We start from the raw sequence: 24,014 nt of genomic DNA, 5'->3' as shown, positions 1-24,014 counted from the left end.
CATGATACAGATTAGGTTGCAAAAGGATCGTTTGTTGTTTTTTTTAAATAACATGTTGTAATTGTTATAATCTGCAAACTAAATTTTATAATATAAAAGCTTCATTAATTGTTATAATCTACAAACTAAACTAAAATATGAAAGCATAGCAATGTCTTGTAAGATTTAATAAAAAAATTACAATACATAATAAGTTAACAACTCTTCATTTCAACGTTGTTTTATATCAAAATCAGTGTCATAGGTTTGTGAGCAACTCGCTGAACCACCAATACTAAATGCCATTTCTGCAGTAGAAATTGTGTGACGTGCTCCACTACCGGACGCCCTTCCAGTACAATTGTTTCTCGTGTGTCCTAGTTGACCACATGTAGAACACTCTTTTCTAATTGGACCCTCGCCTTGGGATGGAATGCGGTCTGTGTTTCTTGGCCTGCCTGGCTGACGTTTATCCATTATAGGTGGCTTAACAATCATCAAATCATCGGGGATATCCCATTCGGATGGCTTTGGCAAAGGATTTATTGATTCCTCATACGTTTTCCTCAATGTTTCGGTAAAGTAAGCATTTAATGCATACCTCGAGCAGTCTTGGTAATTGTTCACTGTTAAACATCTTATGACATGACCACAAGGTATCCCATCAAGTTGCCAATGCCTACATGTACATGTCATATGTTGGAAATCAACAATCACATTTTGTGCCCCCTTTTTGACCTCGCATTTCGTATTTGAGATCATGCGAACATCCCACTTAGTAAAAGTTTTTTTGTTTTCTTTTACAATTTCATTGGCCCAAGGGGTAAGTATTGTTGTTGCTTCCGCTAAAAAAACAGGCAAAATGAGGAAGTTAAGATCAATAACATTAAATTAATAAAACATTAATATTAAAAATTTACTTAATACCTACAAAGTTACGTTGTAACGCCCGCATATCCGGTCTAGTCAATTTAGAGATAATAGGGGTCGAAAACGACTTTTCGACAAAAGATTATTTAGAATAAATAATCTTAACCAAGTTGTAGAATATGTCTCAAGGGTTCCGTACATATAAAGAACGCCGAAATCCGAGTTATAACGAAGAAGTTATGGCTCGTCGACGTTTTACGGCAAAACCGGCACGGCACCGGGAAGCATAAATAGTGAATTTATGATGGAGCGACTTTTAGCCTTAGTGATCTAAACAAAATTTGTAGTATATGTTAAACTGAGAACATACAAAAAAAGAACGCCCAAATCTGACTTCGTATGAGGAAATTATGATTTTTCTAAGATTCGGCTTAGCAGTGTACAGCCCGAAACTCGAATTTTAGTTCGAGTGGTTTTTGGCTTACGCGACCTAAATCAGAGTTGAAGATCTCATTAATAGGAACTCAACGGTAAAAAGACAGACGAAAACGGAGTCCGTATGAAGGAGTTACGAATTCTTCGCGGTCATTTAACAGTCTAAACTCCTTCTACTGTTAAATTTGAGACCGGTCGAGAATTACCCGACGGAGTCTAAATGAAAGTTGTAGATCTCGATTTTACCTACGCGTTGAAAAAAATAACGTCGAAAACGGAGCTCGTATGCGAGAGTTATGATTTTTCTAAGTTTGAAGGCTGATACGCGATAGGGGGTGACGTGGCACCACCAGAATTGGACACGTGGCACCACCAGAAGGCTGCCACATGCCCCAACTCGGCGAGTAGGTCCTCCTACTCGGCGAGTCCATCAGTCAGCACCCCTATAAATAGAGGTGTCGGGTTCCCTCACTTCCTCACACCTTCAAACCCTTCTTTCTCTCTCTAAACTCTCTCTCTAAGCCTCCCTAACCCCCCAAAGCCTAGGGTAACTCCCTAGCACGAGGCAGAAGCCCCGGAGCGCCCGACGGCTCCGAGAAAAGAGTCTTTTGGCTCGGAAATGCTGCTCCAGCGAAGCCCGGTTTTGAGAAAAACCCGCTGTAAGTGAGCTACGCCTAACTTATCTTTAGTATAGCTTATGTTTTAATATAGTAATGTTATTAGGACCTTAAAATAATTATTTGGGCTATTATTATGAGTTATATAAGAGTGTTTCTTAACGCTTATATAATATTAATAATAGCTAGACTATTAATTAGTCACGGTTAATGTTAGACTAAACTCTAGTGGTAATGATACTAGGTTTTGTCCGAGGGAAATTGTTTTGAGATAACGAAGCGTTGTCCGAGTTCCGAGTCACCACCTTATCAGGTGAGTGCATAGTTACTTTCATCTAACACTAGCAGGCTCGCAACCTGTAGGTGTTGTGAACGATGTGTTCACCGGTGTACTCTAAAAACCCATTGACATGTATTGCGAGTGGATTCTCGGAAACGATATTGTCGATGAACGAGATAACCCTGGCAGCTGTGCCTAAAGGACAATACGAGCAGATGCGCCTCGTAGAGAATGTCACAATTTTTGCAGATGCGCCTAAGTGATAGAACTAGCAGCTGTGCTTGATAGATGTGTCATTGACAATGATGAAATTCGTACCTATTCCTTAGGATAATATTTAGGAATGAATGAACAAGAAATAGCTTATTCTTAGGGTAAATCCTTAAGAATAAAGAAGATAATGGGGATGGGTAATTGGGTTAACTGTTTGATGATTAAACATAATAATTATATTATTGTGGGTTGAAAACCCTATGTACTCACCAGGTTTCCCAACCTGACCCACTCAGTTTATTTGTATCACAGGTGTCGATATGAAGTTACATTACACTGAGAGATTTAAAAGAGATGTAGATCACTAGTGTAAATGAATGTAAGTTCTGTTTATGCTTATGTTTCTGTATTAACGATAACATCCCAAAAGTTTTAAAATGAATAAAAAATATATTTCTTCGGAAATGCTTTGATAACGTATTTATCATGTTTTTCTGGGAACAAATTTCGCAAGATTTTTATTAAAAAAAGTACTCTGATTTTTATAAAGCATAAACAAAATCGGTCTTTTCTGGCCGTGAAAATGGGGATGTCACAGTTGGTATCAGAGCATTAGTTTAAGCGAACTAGGAATATGGATTTATTTCTAGACTTAAACTTAGAATGTTAAGCGATGATCGTGAGGAGTGTGTCTAATATATTTTAGGAAGTACACCTGAATAGACACAAGCACTAGCTTAATTAGGGAAGATGCTTAAAATGCTTTTACGTGCTAAATGATTTGTGATGCTTTATGCTATCGTTTGATCGGATCTATGGTCTGTTGCCGACCAGATCTGGAAATTTTATGTGCTCAGGTTTCTAAACGTTTAATTACGATATTAGAACTGGCATGTAACTTTTTGGAGTAATACGCGTCTAAATCTTCCTCTATCTATATTCTCGTCTCGATACACCAAACGCCTGCTTTGGTGTATAGAATGTCATGATAAGGACTCATAGCAGACTGAGCAAATGGAGGAAATGAGAAGGCTTACGATAGTGAATGATACCTATTGGAAGATATTTTAAGAGTGATATCTTGCCTTTAGAATGCGTCTAGTAAATAATACATCTAGTACGGGAGAAGTACACTTTCGATTAGCAGAAAGAAAGATTTTTTTTTGTATAATCCATGAAGTTATCCCATCGTCTGACATTTCCATCACCAACCGAGTTGAAGTAGAATTGATGATTGAAGATACGCATGGAAGAAGTCCTAGTAGAGTTAATTGATGATTGAAGATACGCATGGAAGAAGTCCTAGTAGAGTCTAGGGAAAATTTTATGATTGTTTGGACAAATTTGTATGTGTAAAAAATTGTTTTTGTGATATTGACTTTGTAACACTCTAAAATTTCCAACCAATTTAAACTTTTCAAAAACAACCCAATTTCATTAAGTTATTACAAAAAGGTTTTCAATTCTTTTAACATCAGAGTATTCCCCATAATCATATCACAAAATCATAAAATATGAGGAGCGGTACGATCACGCCTTCGCCTTGCCACGATCTCCTGAAGTACCTGAAACATAACACTACAACTGTAAGCCCGCAAGCTTAGTGAGTTACCCCCAAAATACCAACCACACATAACATACTCATATCATATCACAAATAGAACAGCCTCGCACATCGGGTCTACTGTGTGACTGGTCCGCCCGCACCGGGCCTTCAGTCCTGGTCCACCCTCCGAGTCTATAGTATGACTGGTCCGCCCGCGTCGGGCCTTCAGTCGGCCTGGTCCACTCTCCGAGCCTCGGCACGTCTGGTCCGCCCTCTCGGGGCCTTCAGCCTATCCGGACCGCTCGATGGGCCTTCGGAATGTCCGGTCCGCCCTGGGTATGTTGGCCTACAGCACAAAGTAGGACCCGCCTCAACCCAACCCCAGTCCAACAACCATGTGCACATAAACATATAATCATATACAATCCTCAACCAGACAAACAGTCTAACAGATCACATGGCATATCAACATCCTAACCAGGATTCCGACCTAACCGGTCACTAGCATAACATTACCCTATATCCCGGGTACCAACCTTAACCATGTCTCTAACACATACCATCCTAACTACCAGGATGCAAACAAAGCAAAACAACAACATAACAACAACTACCCGGATTTCCATCCGATAAAGGGCCGGCCTTGGTGCCGTAGACCCTGTCGATATAGTGAGGATAACTCACCTCGTAACTGCCGAAATCCTGCTAATCTCTGACTGCCGACTCGCCGGAAGTCCCAACTATCACATGCAAATCATTACATTAGCATCCATCATGACTTCCTAGGCCAAGGGCCCACAACACTCATTAAGTCCATCATCCTCTTATTGGGCCAAGACCTAAAACCAAATCCTCATGCAAAGCCCAATATTGGCCCAATTTACTAAATCGGGCCCACCTCACCAAATGGGCCTAGATCCAAGGTCCATAATAATTATTGGGTCTAAATCACTCCGTCCATAATGTTCAGTCACGGCCTAAGCCCCACTAGCCCACAAACAGCCCAATCACTTAAGGCCCAAAATCAAAAACCCAACAGAGGGAGTACGCTGGGCGTACCCCTCTTGGTACGCGGGGCGTACGTCGCTCGTTGACTGGGAAGCGGGTCGCTGACCCCCTACGCTGGGCGTACATCAATTTACGCGGGGCATAATCTCGCTGAACTAAAATTCCTCATAAGTTCTTAATGGCTTAAACTCTTAAGCCCAAACTTCAGATCCATCGACCAAACATGCCTAGGATCCATAAAGTCTCAAACTTTATCACTTGGGACGTCCATAAAGCTCTTAACTCAAGGTCTCAATCCATTAAGACCTACCTACATCATACATGAGACCACCAAAGCCATTGGGACCTCATTTTTCTCACTCAAGACCTCTCCAATGGTCTGAAAGGACAACTCATCTTAACCAAAACACATCATGCATCAAGATGGGGGTTTTTGGGACAAGAATGGTGTCAAAACTTCACCATACATAGATCTACACAAAATAGATGTCAAGCAAGAAGCTTTATACCTTTAGGAGCTCTTGAACCACCAGAAAACTTCAGATCTACACGCTGGCCTTCTTCCTCTACTCACTAGATGCAACACCTTCTTCTCCAAACACTCCAAATTCACTTCAAAAGCTCACACACTCAAGAAGTTGGCTAGGGTTTGGGGAAAACGGCTCTAAACAGTGGAGGCTAGGGTAAGGGAGGGTTATGAGCCCTTAAAGTTGTTTAAATTGCCTCCACACCCAAAATATTAGGGTTTTCTGGACACTGGACGTACGTTGGGCGTACATCCTGTACGCTGGGCGTACGCCCCCAACACCCGCGTTCATTTAACCATTCTACGTTGGGCGTAACCTAGCTTACGTTGGGCGTACCCAGCCAATTACACGCATGTACTCTATGCATGCCTAGGACCCTTTTGCCAAATATTTCCTTGAGGGACCATTATTGACACTATCTTCAAAGTGTCATAGCTCCCTTATTCTAAGTCCGTTTCCGACGAACTTTATATCCACGAAAAGGTGGTGAGAAGCCCTACGCTTCTAGCAACACTCCCCGGTCCGAAACCTTCTCGAATAAAACCCATTTCCCATAAAAGACCAAAACGCCCTTACTCTTGATCTCGGAAATTCGTAAATAAATACTTTTAGAACGGGGCGTTACAATTCTCCCCCACTTAAATTAGGCTTCGTCCTCGAAGCCTTTGGCAACACAATTCCAGATAATACTCCCACTGTGCTCCTGCCAAGGCACTAATCCATCTCCCTCCGCTCAAGAATTGGCGATAAGCCTGATAACCGCAGCCTGGAACGAATCCTGTTCCACCATCGGGTTCTATCTCTAACTCTATGACAGGATGTCGCATCCTTCAGCTCTCATAACTCATCAACCAACCATATCACGTAACCACTCATATCTGGCCTAAACAGCCTCGGCCTGGAGTACCAACACGCCAGGTCCAATCAATCATAGGGTCCGGTCATCCTCATGACGGAACACCCCATATTGCACTACTTCCTCATACACAACTCAAACCCACAGCCATACTCGGAACTAAGGACCTTGTCCTTGCGTCACCCTCGAACCCTTCGGTTCAACACAGCGGAGTGCAACCCACTCGCATCTCTCTATCAAGATCTCTAGGTCCTTGACCTCTGACTGTAATATCCTTATGTAGTCCTCAGCACCGGTCCAGACTGCTCTCGAGTCTGTTAACCTGCTGTCTCACCTTCCTCTGTCCCAATCTCCAATCGGGAATCCCTTTCCTTCTCCTCTTCCAAAGAGACCGAAAGCATGCCTGCGCATCATCCAACCTTGCCACAACCTCAACGAGCATCCAACCCGTATGTGCTCCCATATATCTGATACAATCCCAGTGCTTACTACCAAGCACTTCTGATCAACCTTTCACTCTGGCGCCTCTCTCTCAGAGGACCCACACTCCTTCCGGAGCTACATGCCTTTCCTTTCCAGGAAGTCTACTCCACAACCATAAGCGCACCTATAAGTGCCACCGAGCTAAACTCCACTCTACCGATCCACTAACACACACAGAGTCTTCAGCATGACTGGACTGCCTTCCCGGCCTTCAGCCTATCTGGACCACTCTCAGAACCTTCAGCATGTCTGGACCGCACTCCTGGGCCTTCAGCCTGTCTGGACCGTTCTCCGAACCTTCGGCCGACTCCATCCTCATGATCAATACTTGGGGCCAGACCATATCGATTATTATTGCATGGTGACTCATTCACTTATTCTCCTCTTACCGATCTCCTAACACATCCAGAGTCTTCAACATGACTGGACCGCCTTACCAGGCCTTCAGCCCATCTGGACCACTCTCAGAACCTTCAGCAGGTCTGGACCGCCCTCCCGGCCTTCAGCCTGTCTGGACCGTTCTCAAAGCCTTCGGCCTGACTGGTACGCCCACCGGCCTTCAGTCTCCCCGGACCGCTCAAACTATCATACATCATCCTGAACTATCCCTCCTGGGAGTCTCTCCCGTACGTACTGTTCTAGACCTCTAGGGGTTCCGAACTCTAACTCCATTCCATCTACTCAGATCCCGGCCTAATCCTAGGCCTTATAATAACCAATCACCTTTTTTCGGAAACCTTGGTCTGTACCCCGCCCTATTTGTCTGTCACTTACCCAAACCAGCCCACACTCTTGGCTGACTGAAACACTGCTGAATCTCAAACAGCTAATCAACCTCTAATGCTTGTCGATCCTCCTGAGAATTTTCCAATTCTCCTCACTTGGAGCACTGACTACCATCCACCGGTGACTCAGCCGGCATAGATCAATCATCTCTCCTCAACATACTCCTCTATCCATGAACTGATTTCCTCTGAAACGAGCAACCTCCACAACATCACCTTACGGCATTGTACCTCCCGAACTCTAAGGGAGTTCGACTCTCAACTGAACGCTTCTCACGTCGTCGTTGCTATTCCTAGCAGCGAGATCACGTAACCTGTCTTCCGACCATAAATCCTCCTGGACGCTAACCATCTACAACTCCTAACCACTAAGATCCTCAATCATACTACGAATCATGTGAAAAGTAGACGAACAGGTTTACCATACTATACAATCAACAAGATAACAAAATATCAAACTGGAAACATACCCGCAGCTGCATCCGGCTCTGTCCTGACCTCCTCTGCTGTAAGCTGAAATGCGCGCCCCTGAGCCCTCAGAGGCTCCGCTCCACCCTGACCTCCACCTGTAATCCTCAACGTGGCCGGTGCTGGAGCCTGCACCGGTCCTGCAGCAAGTTGTGGGCAGTTGGCCCTCATGTGACCAACCTGGTGACACTGGTAGAAAATCCTCATATCCTGAACCGGGGCTGACTGACGACAATCCCTCGCGTAATGCCCCTCTCTCCCGCATTTGCGGCACGCACCACCGGACCTACAAACTCCGGTGTGACCCTTCCCACACTTCCCACACGTGTGGCTACCCTGACCTCCCATCCTGGAATCAACGGTCTTGGACCGTTTCGGTGCCGACTGCGACTGCACCGGGGCCTGCCTCTGCTCCCGCAACTGTAACTCAATCTCCAACTCACGCCGCCGAGCGGCCTCCTGCAACTCCAGCAAAGTCTCGCACCTCTGCGTAGACACGAACTGCCGGATATCCCTCTTGAGCATACTCAGATATCGGAACATCTGAGCCTGCTCCGACGCGAACTCCGGGCAAAACATCGCCCTCTCAGTAAACATCCTAGTGATCTCCGTCACCGACTCTGAATCCTGCTTTAGCTCCAGAAACTCCTGAGCCAACCTCTCTTTCTCAACCCGTGGAACATAACGGGTACTGAACATCTCCCGGAACTGATCCCAAGTCACCGCTGCCTGCTGCGCATCAGAATATGATCCCGTGGTCAACCTCCACCAATCCTTCGTCCCGAGCCTCAAAAGGTTCAGAGCGCACCTCACCCTCTGATCCGCAGGGCATGAACACGTGAAGAAACAGCCCTCCACGTCTGACAACCATCTCATAGCAATAATCGGATCCTGAACTCCATCGAAGGTAGGGGGCTTCGTGTTATCAAAGTCCCGATACTGAAAGCCCCTACTGGCTCCTCCCCCTGCCGCTATTACAACCGTTGTAGCTGCCGCGGCAGCCGTCTCAGTAAGAGCTGTGTAACGATCATCGAAGTACTCCCTCATAACGGACTTAATAGTCCCAAACAACTCCGGGATCTGACCCCGGACAATCTCGACCACTTCCTCGCGGATGATCTCCATGACCCGATCCTTTGTCAGCATTGGCCCCTCCTGGCCGATAATCTCAGGTGCCACTGGGGCCTCCTGCTCACCCTGTCCTGATCCCGATCCGGATCCAGTCACGACACGCCTCGTAATCGCCATACTGCAATACACCAATAAGATCCTTAGATACCTCGCATAAACTCCGAGAACTAACCTCTAACCAACAACCTAGGGGTTGTGACTTCCTTGACACGCGTATGGGTCCTGTGCTTTCAATAGTAGGGGCCCATACTACCTTCCACACCTACCCATATTTGTCTCAAGTATCACCACAACACCCTAATAGTATACATCACACAACGAATGCTCAATATCTCATAACTGGCCTCATACAACCCACCCATCCATGAAAGTTCCACCAACCCCTGCAGCACTAGTGTATGCTAGCCATACATAACGCTGGACACCATAGACTTTCGAATATTCAATCCTATCCTAAGATCCCAATCAAACAAGAACATAACATAAGGCCAAATCAAACATTCTCAGGCTATAAGATCTTAATTATACACAGCCGTGATGCATACACAAGTAACTACAGTAATGATGTCAATCTCATATAAAGGAAACCCTAGGCTAGCAGGCATCACATAATCAGGCAATTCTATCATGCAATTCCTCAAGATCCCTAGCCTAGTACTAGCATGCTGTTCTAACATATCACATAATCAAATAACTTGTATGGTATTTTGGGGTCTACTTACTGGCTCTGGCTGATCGTACCCTCTGCATCCTCCTTTACTTATTTTGAAATCCTTTTGAAAAATCCAACTTGTAACACTCTAAAAATTCCAACCAATTTAAACTTTTCAAAAACAACCCAATTTCATTAAGTTATTACCAAAAGGTTTTCAATTCTTTTAACATCAGAGTATTCCCCAGAATCATATCACAAAATCATAAATATAAGGAGCGGTACGATCACGCCTTCGCCTTGTCACGATCTCCTGAAGTAACTGAAACATAACACTACAACTGTAAGCCCGCAAGCTTAGTGAGTTACCCCCAAAATACCAACCACACATAACATACTCATATCATATCACAAATAGAACAGCCTCGCACATCGGGTCTACTGTGTGACTGGTCCGCCCGCACCGGGCCTTCAGTCCACCTGGTCCACCCTTCGAGTCTACAGTATGACTGGTCCGCCCGTGTCGGGCCTTCAGTCGGCCTGGTCCACTCTCCGAGCCTCGGCACGTCTGGTCTGCCCTCTCGGGGCCTTCAGCCTATCCGGACCGCTCGCTGGGCCTTCGGAATGTCCGGTCCACCCTGGGTATGTTGGCCTACAGCACAAAGTAGGACCCGCCTCAACCCAACCCCAGTCCAACAACCATGTGCACATAAACATATAATCATATACAATCCTCAACCAGACAAACAGTCTAACAGATCACATAGCATATCAACATCCTAACCAGGATTCCGACCTAACCGGTCACTAGCATAACATTACCCTATATCCTGGGTACCGACCTTAACCATGTCTCTAATACATACCATCCTAACTACCAGGATGCAAACAAAGCAAAACAACAACATAACAACAACTACCCGGATTTCCATCCGATAAAGGGCCGGCCTTGGTGCCGTAGACCCTGTCGATATAGTGAGGATAACTCACCTCGTAACTGCCGAAATCCTGCTAATCTCTGACTGCCGACTCGCCGGAAGTCCCAACTATCACATGCAAATCATTACATTAGCATCCATCATGACTTCCTAGGCCAAGGGCCCACAACACTCATTAAGTCCATCATCCTCTTATTGGGCCAAGACCTAAAACCAAATCCTCATGCAAAGCCCAATATTGGCCCAATTTACTAAATTGGGCCCACCTCACCAAATGGGCCTAGATCCAAGGTCCATAATAATTATTGGGTCTAAATCACTCCGTCCATAATGTTCAGTCACGGCCTAAGCCCCACTAGCCCATAAACAGCCCAATCACTTAAGGCCCAAAATCAAAAACCCAACAGAGGGAGTACGCTGGGCGTACCCCTCTTGGTACGCGGGGCGTACGTCGCTCGTTGACTGGGAAGCGGGTCGCTGACCCCCTACGCTGGGCGTACATCAATTTACGCGGGGCGTAATCTTGCTGAACTAAAATTCCTCATAAGTTCTTAAAGGCTTAAGCTCTTAAGCCCAAACTTCAGATCTATCGACCAAACATGCCTAGGATCCATAAAGTCTCAAACTTTATCACTTGGGACGTCCATAAAGCTCTTAACTCAAGGTCTCAATCCATTAAGACCTACCTACATCATACATGAGACCACCAAAGCCATTGGGACCTCATTTTTCTCACTCAAGACCTCTCCAATGGTCTGAAAGGACAACTCATCTTAACCAAAACACATCATGCATCAAGATGGGGGTTTTTGGGACAAGAATGGTGTCAAAACTTCACCATACATAGATCTACACAAAATAGATGTCAAGCAAGAAGCTTTATACCTTTAGGAGCTCTTGAACCACCAGAAAACTTCAGATCTACACGCTGGCCTTCTTCCTCTACTCACTAGATGCAACACCTTCTTCTCCAAACACTCCAAATTCACTTCAAAAGCTCACACACTCAAGAAGTTGGCTAGGGTTTGGGGAAAACGGCTCTAAACAGTGGAGGCTAGGGTAAGGGAGGGTTATGAGTCCTTAAAGTTGTTTAAATAGCCTCCACACCCGAAATATTAGGGTTTTCTGGACACTGGACGTACGTTGGGCGTACATCCTGTACGTTGGGCATACGCCCCCAACACCCGCGTTCATTTAACCATTCTACGCTGGGCGTAACCTAGCTTACGCTGGGTGTACCCAGCCAATTACACGCATGTACTCCATGCATGCCTAGGACCCTTTTGCCAAATATTTCCTTGAGGGACCATTATTGACACTATCTTCAAAGTGTCATAGCTCCCTTATTCTAAGTTCGTTTCCGACGAACTTTATATCCACGAAAATTTGGCGAGAAGCCGTACGCTTCTAGCAACACTCCCCGGTCTGAAACCTTCTCGAATAAAACCCATTGCCCATAAAAGACCAAAACGCCCTTACTCTTGATCTCGGAAATTCGTAAATAAATACTTTTAGAACGGGGCGTTACAGACTTGGAGAGCTGCGAGACAATACTTGGGACGAGTATGAGTAGGTGTGAATGGTAGTGGAGGCCTATACTACCGGAAGCACAGGACTCTCGCTTGGATCAGGGAAAGTCACAAGGTTACCAATGAGCTAGTAATTCATCTCGTTTTATTCAAGTATGTCGTTACCATCGTTTCGGTAATGACTAAGAAGATGGTTGTTATTCCGACCCTAGTGGTCATATCAAATTGGGTCCGACTACGCTGAGTATGTTATGTGGTTCAGAGAATCAAGTTCGATGTAGCATCTGACTTAAGACGGAAGATTGAAATAAAAAGCGATCAGTAGAGGTATCGCGAAAAGTTGCTTGTAGCTAGAAATGCTACCTTTTAAGATGAGATTAGAACATGAAGGAAAGTATAGTTTGGAAGACTCTAAGAGACCTGAGTCTAAGCATTGCAGCATACGATGATAGGTCATTGGAATATGACACATCGTTCCATTGTAGTAATAAAAGAACTTATCTTAAGTTTGTTAAGAAGAAGAAGCAGTCTCCAGTAAGGATCGAGATTGTGATTTGAAGGTCATAATTTGAAGTCTAACGTGAGATAGGGAGCTGATGCAAGATCAAGCACTGCCTACAGTTAAAGAGTCCAAGAGTTAGATACTCATTCGAAGGAACAAAGAAGTTACGATTATTACCTAGGATGAAGAGATAACGTATGGAGTCATTATATTGCCCTGTTTTGTTGATCATTCCGGGACGTAATCATCCTAAGGGGGAGATAATTGTAACGCCCGCAGATCCGGGCTAGTCAATTTAGAGATAATAGGGGTCGAAAACGACTTTTCGACAAAAGATTATTTAGAATAAATAATCTTAAACAAGTTGTAGAATATGTCTCAAGGGTTCCGTACATATAAAGAACGCCGAAATCCGAGTTATAACAAAGAAGTTATGGCCCGTCGAAGTTTTACGGCAAAACCGGCATGGCACCGGGAAGCGTAAATAGTGAATTTACGATGGAGCAACTTTTAGCCTTAGTGATCTAAATAAAAGTTGTAGTATATGTTAAACCGAGAATATACAAAAAAAAAAGAACGCCCAAATCTGACTTCGTATGAAGAAGTTATGATTTTTCTAAGATTCGGCTTAGCAGTGTACAACCCGAAACTCGAATTTTAGTTCGAGCGGTTTTTGGCTTACGCGACCTAAATGAGAGTTGAAGATCTCATTAATAGGAACTCAACGGTAAAAAGACAGACAAAAACGGAGTCCGTATGAAGGAGTTACGAATTCTTCGCGGTCATTTAACAGTCTAAACGCCTCCTACTGTTAAATTTGAGATTGGTCAAGAATTAGCCGACGGAGTCTAAATGAAAGTTGTAGATCTCGATTTTACCTACGCGTTGAAAAAAATAACGTCGAAAACGGAGCTCGTATGCGATAGTTATGATTTTTCTAATTTTGAAGGCTGATACGCGATAGGGGGTGACGTGGCACCACCAGAATTGGACACGTGGCACCACCAGAAGGTTGCCACATGCCCCAACTCGGCGAGTAGGTCCTCCTACTCGGCGAGTCCATCAGTCAGCACCCCTATAAATAGAGGTGTCGGGTTCCCTCACTTCCTCACACCTTCAAACCCTTTTTTCTCTCTCTAAACTCTCTCTCTCTAAGCCTCCCTAACCCCCCCAAAGCCTAGGGTAACTCCCTAGCACGAGGCGGAAGCCCCGGAGCGCCCGACGTCTCCGAGAAAAGAGCCTTTCGGCTCGGAAACTCTGCTCCAGCGAAGCCCGGTTTTGAGAAAAACCCGCTGTAAGTGAGCTACGCCTAACCTATCTTTAGTATAGCTTATGTTTTAATATAGTGATGTTATTAGGACCTTAAAATAATTATTTGGGCTATTATTATGAGTTATATAAGAGTGTTTCTTAACGCTTATATAATATTAATAATAGCTAGACTATTAATTAGTCACGGTTAACGTTAGACTAAACTCTAGTGGTAATGATAGTATGTTTTGTCCGAGGGAAATTGTTTTGAGATAACGAAGCGATGTCCGAGTTCCGAGTCACCACCTTATCAGGTGAGTGCATATTTACTTTCATCTTACACATAGATATGAAGTATTTTATTTAAATTACGTGATATGTGTGCATATTGTCTGAATACTTGTTGTCTATGTTGGGTGAAAGATTTTATACATGTTTTAAATGATTTAAACTGTATATATATATATATATATATATATATATATATATATATATATATATATATATCTACGAGAATATGTTGGGTAAAACATGGGTAGATGTAATAGATGAAATATGAGTTAGATGATGAGTTGAGAGGTGTTATAGACCACGAGGTGAGTGTGAGAGGTGGACGATGTGAGAAGCCTTTCCCAAATTATGGCCCCGTCATCTAGCAGAGTATGGATGACAACCACGGACTATTCTAGACAGTCCAGTGGAACACTAGCAGGCTCGCAACCTGTAGGTGTTGTGAACGATGTGTTCACTTGTGTACTCTAAAAACCCATTGACATGTATTGCAAGTGGATTCTCGGAAACGATACTGTCGATAAACGAGATAACCCTTGCAGCTGTGCCTAAAGGACAATACCGGCAGATGCGCCTCGTAGAGAATGTCACAATTTTTGCAGATGCGCCTAAGTGATAGAACTAGCAGCTGTGCTTGATAGATGTGTCATTGACAATGATGAAATTCGTACCTATTCCTTAGGATAATCCTTAGGAATGAATGAACAAGAAATAGCTGATTCTTAGGGTAAATCCTTAAGAATAAAGAAGATAATGGGGATGGGTAATTGGGTTAACTGTTTGATGATTAAACATAATAATTATATTATTGTGGGTTGAAAACCCTATGTACTCACCAGGTTTCCCAACCTGACCCACTCAGTTTATTTGTATCACATGTGTCGATATGAAGTTACATTACACTGAGAGATTTAAAAGAGATGTAGATCACTAGTGTAAATGAATGTAGGTTCTGTTTATGCTTATGTTTCTGTATTAACGATGACATCCCAAAAGTTTTAAAATGAATAAAAAATACATTTCTTCGGAAATGCTTTGATAACGTATTTATCATGTTTTTCTGGGAACAAATTCCACAAGATTTTTATTAAAAGAAGTACTCTGATTTTTATAAAGCATAAACAAAATTGGTCTTTTCTGGCCGTGAAAATGGGGATGTCACATACGTCTTTGAAACCACCGTTGTTGCATTGTTGCACGAAATAAATCGATCAACATAAGTATTGGCACCTTACGTGCGTGTCTAGATAATGCATTTATAGATTCCGCACTGTTGGACGACATAAGATTGTATTGGTTCCCTTTGAAATGTGCCCTTGACCAAGTTTCTGGATTTATACTTTTTAAGTCCTCCCATATTGGTTGTTTTTTCTTTTTCATAACATTCATGGCAGCGTCAAAAGCATCAATTGTGTACGCCCTACAAGCTTCCCAAAAAATTCCTTTAACTGTGTTACTCTTCCCGAATCTAGATACTATGTTGAAATACAAATGGACACCACATATTCCATGATGAGCGTGAGGAAAAATGCTGGCAACGGATGTTGCTATAGATGAAGACTTATCAGATATAATTGTAAGCTCCTGCATATTTCCTATGCAATCACGTAGTTTTTGAAAAAACCATGTCCAAGAATCGGTACACTCATTTTTGCATATACCATATGCAACCGGTAATATTTGGTTTTGTCCGTCCTTAGTAACTGCAAGTAACATGGTACCTTTGAACTCGCCCTTTAGGTGGGCTCCATCTACTACTAGGATCGGTTTACAATATTTGACAAAAGCGCGTACCTACAATACATTGTATATCTATTCAAATACACCAAAATAAAAATGAAAAATTTAATAAAATATTATAATACTAACCGAGCAACCAAGTGCGGCGTACAAAAACTCAAAGCGATCATCACCATCTGTTTTAATATATGTCACCGTACCCGGATTATGTTTGACCAAATTGTGACAATACGCCAGAAGTTTGGTAAAAGAATCCTCTTTCGTACCCCTTAACAACAACAATGCATATTGCTTCGCACGCCATGCCTGATGGTATGAGATATTGATATTCAATTGAGCATTCATAGCATTAATAATATCTTTTCCCCGATAAACTCTACTATAGTCTTCAGCCAAAACATCAGCAAGATATTCACCCAAAACATATTTGTTTGCTTGTCGATGATTAGGTTGCAAAATTGTTGAAGAACATGTGTATACATCAACAAATTTATTCACTTGGAAAAGTCCATCAGAATTTTTAATTGCTTTTGCTCTTTAGTAACCAAGAACAATTTTTCGAAACACACAAAACTTTATACCTTGATTTGGTCGATCTACTTGTCCTCGTCTGAAAACCTTCTCGAAGACATTTTTTACCAATACACCGCTTTAAAAGTTCTTTGTTCTTAAATATACTCTCACATTCAATCTTTTGAAGATTCATGTCTACCATCTGTGTTAGGATATCTTCATTAATATCAACTGGACATGCTGGTACAGGGGCATACCGTAAAAAAGGTTATTGGGAAACTTAGCTTTAACTTCATCACCCAACTCATCTCTATATGAATTGCTTTGTAGGTCGGTTATATCTAAACGTACATCAGCAACATCAACATAATCCCCGTAAACATGCTTTTTTTCATTTTTTTTACTCGAATTTTTTTTCTTTTTACTTTTATCTACTACACGCCTATTCATAACTTTAACTTCTTGTTCGGCAACATCATCACAACGACCACCCACATCATTAAGATATGTATCAACATCATCATCACCAACATACTTGTAATTCTCAGGATCCACATAGTTAATAGGTGAATAACTAACATTAACATTTTCAGCAACACTGTGAAACTGAGGTACACTAGGAGTATTTATCGGATCGTTGCTCCCTTTATAGCTGCATAAATTACCAACCGGCTAATTTCCACTGTGATCACCCTCATTAACCTCATCTACTTCATCAACCACCACAAACACTTTCACATCCCTTCCTCCACTACATTTGATTACATTTATCAACATTCTAACATCCATGTCTTCAACTATAGCTATATAATAATTTAATTCAGGATGATGGAAACGAAGACTAATTCTATATTTGTGTAACAAACCAATTTTGCTTCTCACCAAAGATACAAAATCACTATAAGTAATATACTCAGAAAATATCAAAGCAAATTCAGAAATACCTCCCTGTGGACATACGTATTCCAGATTTGTTTCAATAATTTGTCATCTCCCACCGGTTACAAGACAAACCAAATATTCAATCATTTTTTAGAGAGATTTTAGAGAAATTTCCTAAACAAATAACAAATAAACTGATAATTTTCTACAAAAGTTTATATATAGTAACATTATTTCGTAGTCAAACCAATTGATTTCATAGTCAAATTAAAAAATTAAAAAAAAACACAAATTCGCAGATGGAATACAGAGAAAATCGCAGATGGACACAGTCCATCTGTGATTTTAACCCTGAAATGCCCTATATATACAAAAAAAAAATTAAAAAAACTCAATCCACCTGCGAATGTACAAGTGGCTAAAGCACACTTGTGCTTTAGCCACTTGTACATTCGCAGATGGAAAAGTCAAATCGCAGATGGACCATTCCCATCTGCGATTTTCATCTGCGATTTTGAAGACCATTTTTGCAATTTCGATTTTTTTTGGCTACTTTCCGCAAAGTGATTAGGATAATTGGCTATTTTTGTCATTTTCTCTTAAAAAAATCTCTTAATTAATAATTTATTTAAAATAATTGATTAATAATGACGTAATCTAATTGATCTCTTTGATCAATTTTACACTAAACCAATTTTTACATGGAATATTTTGAATATTATTACATGATGATTGATGATGCATTAAGAAATAGAGGAAATTCTAATTCTAGTCTCCTCCAAGGAGTCTGACCCCTTGGTAAACTGCACCAAGGCGTAAATCATCGACATTGTTAAAACTTCTGTACCCATTAATCTCTCTTAATCCAGACAGACCACGCCCACTCAGAAACTCATGCAAATCCTCCTCTGTATAGAACGTCTTATCTTCAGTACGCACAGCTATTCTTTCAGACTCATCATAATGGCAGATCTTTATAGACACCCCTGTCATGTGTACACATAACAAAAACGTTGAATGATGATAGAGCATTAAATAAATTTGCAGTAGCTACCTACCTTCATCTAGGTGGAGATTATAATTCCCTACAGGCATTGTCCTGTCTAGTGCACGAATCACACCATCTTCATCTTCCAACCAAAATGCCCGTTTTGACCTTATCCCAAATGCTGATTTTATTGCCTCTTTTATTGCTTTTGCTGATCCATCTATACCAACTCTTCTAGTGTATTCTCCCCATTTCACTGTTATGATCCTCCCATAACAAGATTGACCTTCACCGCCTGCATCAATCAAATATACAACAAACAAACTGGGCATTTTTAATTGTGTTTCAAGAGCTACTTTTGGTGTGAAAATTAAGGCTGCATCTGCATACCATTCCCAGGGGTGTCTCTCCAGTTCCATGGGGGGACTCCATTTCCGGCAACTGCTTCTGCTGTAGTGATGGCAAGAGGATCCCCATCATTATCCAAAGCTCTTTCAAGATTGACTGTTGATCGGCCATTAGCTGAACACCAAAACCAAATACTACAGTTTTTATAATAATTAAATAAAGGAATACTAGTTTCATCTTCAAATCAACTGACAGAATTTTACCTTCCATGGGTCCAAACGGAATACTCCCATCATCTAGCCCTGTAAGCAATCAAGCAACCAGACTTTTAGTCATTTCTTTCACCCTAACATGTGCAAGTATGCAGTGTTCAAGAATGTGCTTTTTGAACTTCAATGTGTATCAAAAATTGACAAGTAATAAGCATATTCTATAGACAGAGAGTAGAAGCATTTTGGGGGTAACGTCGTCTGGTGGTAAGCTCTTGCAGAATTCTCAAGCAATTTCAGTTCACAAATGAAAGGCGGATAAGAGGAGGATTGACCTTTATCTGAGAATTGGATGAATGAATCGAGCTTGGAAGAAGTAGGAGATGCGGCCTTGTAAGTTCCATCTTTGGCCCTGTCTCTAATCAACTCCTCCAGATCCTTATAATACAGCATCTTAGTACTACCACTACTTCCTTTACTGTTTTTATGCTTCACCTTCTTGAACTCCTTGAGCAAATTCCTCCATTTATCGGTACACATAGTCGGCGAACGATCAAAACCCTTGTCCCTCGTCTTCGACGAGATCTGTTCCCACAGATGTTTATTCGACTTGGAAGTGTTGAAAAACCGATCCACTTCACGACGGAGGCTGATCAGGATCCGAGTCTCTTCCTGTACCCAAGTCTCGGCCCTTTTCTTCGGAGCCCTCAGTTCGTGATCTTCTCCACTACTGGCTGGTGTTATTGTTGTTGTCAGCCATAATCATCAGCTGTTGCTGTTGCTGCTGGTGGTTGTGTGGTGTCTGTTCCGGTTCAATTAGCATGTTCCTATCGCCTCCTCCGGCGACTTCCTTGTAGAAGTCGATTGAACGAGGTTTCTCAGATGAGAGATACATTGATGAAAGTAGCTTCCCGGAGAAAGAATCAAATTGTGTTGACTATACTAGTTACTGCTAACCCTAATCACAAAATCGTCGATATGGATAGAGAAAGGGTGCGGAAAGAACCGGCCGTGCCGCCGTGGGACGAAACAGATTTGACTCCTAATTTCTCAGACCCGTGTTGGTCACGTGACAACTGATTTGAGGTACACGTAGACGTAAAATGTAGAGTAAACTACAGTTTTGGTCCCTGTGTTTTTCCCAAAATAACACTTTTGGTTTCTAGTATTAGGATTTAATCATGGGTGGTCCATGTGGAGGGTTTTGGTATCTCCGGTGGTCTCTAGGACTGTTACCGTTTAACAAACTTCTGTTAAGTATATATGAAATGACGAAAATGCCATTGTTTTTTTTTTGATATTTTCTTTTTTTTTTCTTTTACCAAATTTACTACAACCTACTAACATCAGGGACCAAAACTAAAAGAGAAATTTCATGAAATAATCATATCTTAAAGTTGTTTTCACATTTTTACCATAAAATTTCGAAATTTGTAAAATGAACGTCAGATCCGCAGAGGGTGCTCTGAGGATCACTTAATGGCTCTGAGGATCGGTTAATGGCTTTGAGGATCTGTTCTTGAGCAAAACATAGTGCCAAATTTTTAGGCATGAAAACGTAATTGTCTGTTTTTTGAGTTAATTATATGGTGTTAGAGTGTATGATAGTTTGTATGAATGTATGATAGTTTAGTGATTAGTAAATCCCAAATTTGTGTCCGATTTTTGCCATGGAAATATCGTTTCTGCGAAGAACAGATCCGCATAGGTGTTTTGCTCAAGAACAGATCCGCAGTGATTAGTAAATCCCTCTAAGGATCGATGTTCATCTCTGCGAAATTATTATTATTTTTTATTTTGATTTTTTATGCAAAAAGGATTATTAAGTAACAAAAATTATTAAAAAGGATTATTAAGTAACAAAAATTATTTAAAAAATAGACTTGTTGATTTTGGCACTATGTTTTGCTCAAGAACAGATCCTCAGAGCCATTAACCGATCCTCAGAGACATTAAGCGATCCTCAAAGCCACCTATGCGGAACCCTAAAACCCCCCCAAAAAAATTTGTCCTTTAGTGCTGCCACCTCATTTCCGTAGAGGTGTGTTAAGATCCTCAAAAGGGTAAACGGATCCGCAGAGCACCCTCTGCAGATCTGATGGTCATTTTACAAATTTCAAAATTTTATGGTTAAAAGGTGAAAACACCCCTTAAGATATGGTTATTTCATGAAATTTCTCAAACTAAAAGATGTTATTTAAGAAATTATTTGCACCATCTCACTCCTAAACTGCTTCACTCCTAAATATCATATCTCCGACTACCGATCTCTTCACATTCCACACTGATGATGCAATCATCATCATTTTTCCCAATATGTGCTTCATTTATGACATTTAATTGTGGAATTTTCCGGTTCACGGCGCAACCTTGTGGTGGTCAAGGCGTGATGTCTTAATTGAAGGTTACAATGTGACATCTATTGTACACGACACAACCTAGCTGATGGACAAAACCCTAAATTTTGGCATTTTGACCCTATTTAAAGGCTCTAACCCCTAGGGTTTGCCTCATTTGGCATCATCCACTCTTAGAAAACGTCCCTCACCCTAACCCTAACCATATTTGTGCTTTGTGAGTTGATTGTGTATATTTTGGTGTGTTCTTAAAGAAGAATGTGACCTTTGGTGCAAGAAGGAGTTGTTCCAGCCAAGTTCATTCACTCCTTTCATCTTTTGGACCTTGGTGAGGTATAAAGTGTCACACCCCGACCGATGGCGGAACCACCGGGGTTGTGACGTGAAACGTTGGTTCATAGTTAACAACATATATCGAATATTACAGGATTCAAATAACATTACATTCTTCCAAAGTAAGAAAAAGAAGAAATACATTGTTTAGTAAATCCCAAATGATGACTAATACATAATTTAAGTTCAATAAAGCATATATCAAGAGGACCGATTACTCGGTCAATAGTTTATTTAAGGAGAAATATCCTGCTTACCCTGTGGGCATTCCTCCAGCTTTTAAGATCCTGAAGATACATACGTTTAAAAATACGTCAACAAAAATGTTGGTGAGCTTTATAGGTTTAGACTCCAATGGTTTATAATCAAAAATACATTTATGACCTTTTAAGATTATAAATATGTATTTAGTCTGCACTTGTAATCCCATACAAGTAAAATAGTTTGGTTTATTGTTCATAACCAAGAAATCATGAGACGTGAGTATCGTATTGAAAATGTTATAAATACGAATTATATATAATAATGTTTTCAACACTTATCCATTTTGTTCAAAAGTTCCTTTTTAACGATAAAACTTCTAGATTAAAATTTATGGGTTCTAGTATGAGCCTATAACCGAACTATGGACGCGCAAGCCTCTGTAAAGCAGTACGGTAAGCAGATGTACTGTGACCATCACGACACTTCATCGACGTCGTGAAATATATAAGTGACTGAACGATTACGCCCGTTTTGACTCGTCAGACAATGGTTGTAGCTAGCAACCGTAGGCGGGGCTGTCAACCCGTATAGATCTATACCAATGTTCCATGTTCCTTTCGGATTAACGGTTATAGAACAGAGGGCTTTGTACTAAGTTTTTGAGTTCTTAGCGATGAAATGTTTCTCATACAGAATATCCTTAAATTGTTAAGTCTAGGATTTTTGTCGTCATTTGTATTCCGAGCCTTAACAATATTTGCATTTCTTTGTCGTCTCATTCCAATGTAGTTGTACATACACTATTATACATATACTTTTAAGAGTATGTAAATATGTATGTATATATCATTGAAGGCATAAAAACATTACTTCCATTTTGTGTTTCCTTTAAGCGTTAATAGCCTTTTTATAAGTTTTATTTTTATATAAAATATCTTATTTTATATAAACTATCATATTCTATAAAACTACTCATTTTTATAAAATATTACAAGATCTCCTTATAAGCTCCATTTTTATATAAAATATCATTTTTATATAAAAATTATCCTATTTTATAAAAACTACTTATTTTTATAAAATGTTACAAGATCCTTTTATAAACTCCACTTTTATATAAAATATTAATTTTATATAAAAATAATCATATTTTATAAAAAACTACTTATTTTATAAGAAGTTACAAGGTCTTTTTATAAACTCCATTTTTATATAAAATAACAATTTTATATAAAAATAACCATATTTTATAAAAACTACTTATTTTATATGATGTTACGAGATCTTTTATGAACTCCATTTTTATATAAAATAGCAATTTTATATAAAAATAATCATGTTTTATAAAAACTACTTATTTTTATAAAATGTTACAAGACCTTTTTATAAACTCCCTTTTATATAAAATATCAATTTTATATAAAAATAATCATATACAGCTCATTATTTTCATATATACATAACATTAATCTAGTTAAATCCTTATGTATATGTAAGTCTAGTTATGTCTTATTATATTTACATTTTTGACCTTGCTTGTAATTATATTAACAAATTAGGTCCTAATTCCATATTTTTCTTGTATTATCCTACTAGAGACCATTCTAAGACTAATGTTTAGCTTTAACTATCCCATGTATAGACTTATGGCACAAGGATAATACCCAAGAACATATGTTTATATCTACAAATAACAACTTTATACGAATGTTTTATTACGTCATAATATAATATGAAAATTTGTTTATAATACGTGTAACCATTTCATAGATTCATTTGCATGTTAGTTCAATATAACTAAAGTGTCGTGTGTTAACCCATTATAAATAATGTTAAATATGTATCATATAATGATAATAAAATTTCATATTTAGCATGCAAGACATGTATGTATCTCCCCCCAAAAGTTTATAAAACTTAAAGAAAATGGGGCCATAAAGACTCACCTTTGTTGCGTGATCTAAATTCGAGACTTGTTCGTTTTTAGGAAGGCTTCTTGTGTCACCTTTAGAACCGGTACTAAGGAAGATTTTGGGCGATCAACAAACGGGTTTATGGTCTCTAACTTCCAGCTCAAAA

At 40.6% G+C, this 24,014-nt stretch overlaps 1 protein-coding gene and 1 pseudogene across 2 annotated transcripts; both read right to left on the bottom strand.

Annotated features, from left to right (window-relative positions):
- Window positions 1–210: 210 nt before the first annotated feature.
- LOC145107191 (uncharacterized) lies at window positions 211–934 on the bottom strand. Its single transcript, XM_079044036.1, has 2 exons — window positions 907–934; window positions 211–824 (listed from the first exon to the last, which is right to left on the bottom strand). Exons 1-2 carry the CDS (start codon window positions 932–934, stop codon window positions 211–213), a joined length of 642 nt encoding a protein of 213 aa, XP_078900162.1.
- A 17,174-nt stretch (window positions 935–18,108) lies between these two features.
- On the bottom strand, window positions 18,109–20,111 carry LOC145109552 (trihelix transcription factor GT-4-like; annotated as a pseudogene). Its single transcript, XR_013709073.1, has 5 exons — window positions 19,377–20,111; window positions 19,096–19,134; window positions 18,875–19,006; window positions 18,555–18,779; window positions 18,109–18,482 (listed from the first exon to the last, which is right to left on the bottom strand). The product of XR_013709073.1 is annotated as a trihelix transcription factor GT-4-like (transcript).
- Window positions 20,112–24,014: the final 3,903 nt, after the last annotated feature.

The sequence above is a fragment of the Lactuca virosa genome, chromosome 4 (assembly GCF_052849685.1).
Source record: "Lactuca virosa cultivar CGN04683 chromosome 4, Lactuca_virosa_CGN04683_v6, whole genome shotgun sequence".
NCBI classification, from domain to species: domain Eukaryota; kingdom Viridiplantae; phylum Streptophyta; class Magnoliopsida; order Asterales; family Asteraceae; genus Lactuca; species Lactuca virosa.
This window is presented reverse-complemented; position numbering and strand designations above follow the sequence as displayed.

Excerpts from the sequence above, each read along its gene's own strand:
- LOC145107191 (XM_079044036.1), bottom strand. The coding sequence starts at position 934 with ATGCGGGCGTTACAACGTAACTTTGTAG. Across the intron at positions 825-906 it reads GTTACAACGTAACTTTGTAG|CGGAAGCAACAACAATACTT; the intron begins GTATTAAGTAAA and ends CTGTTTTTTTAG.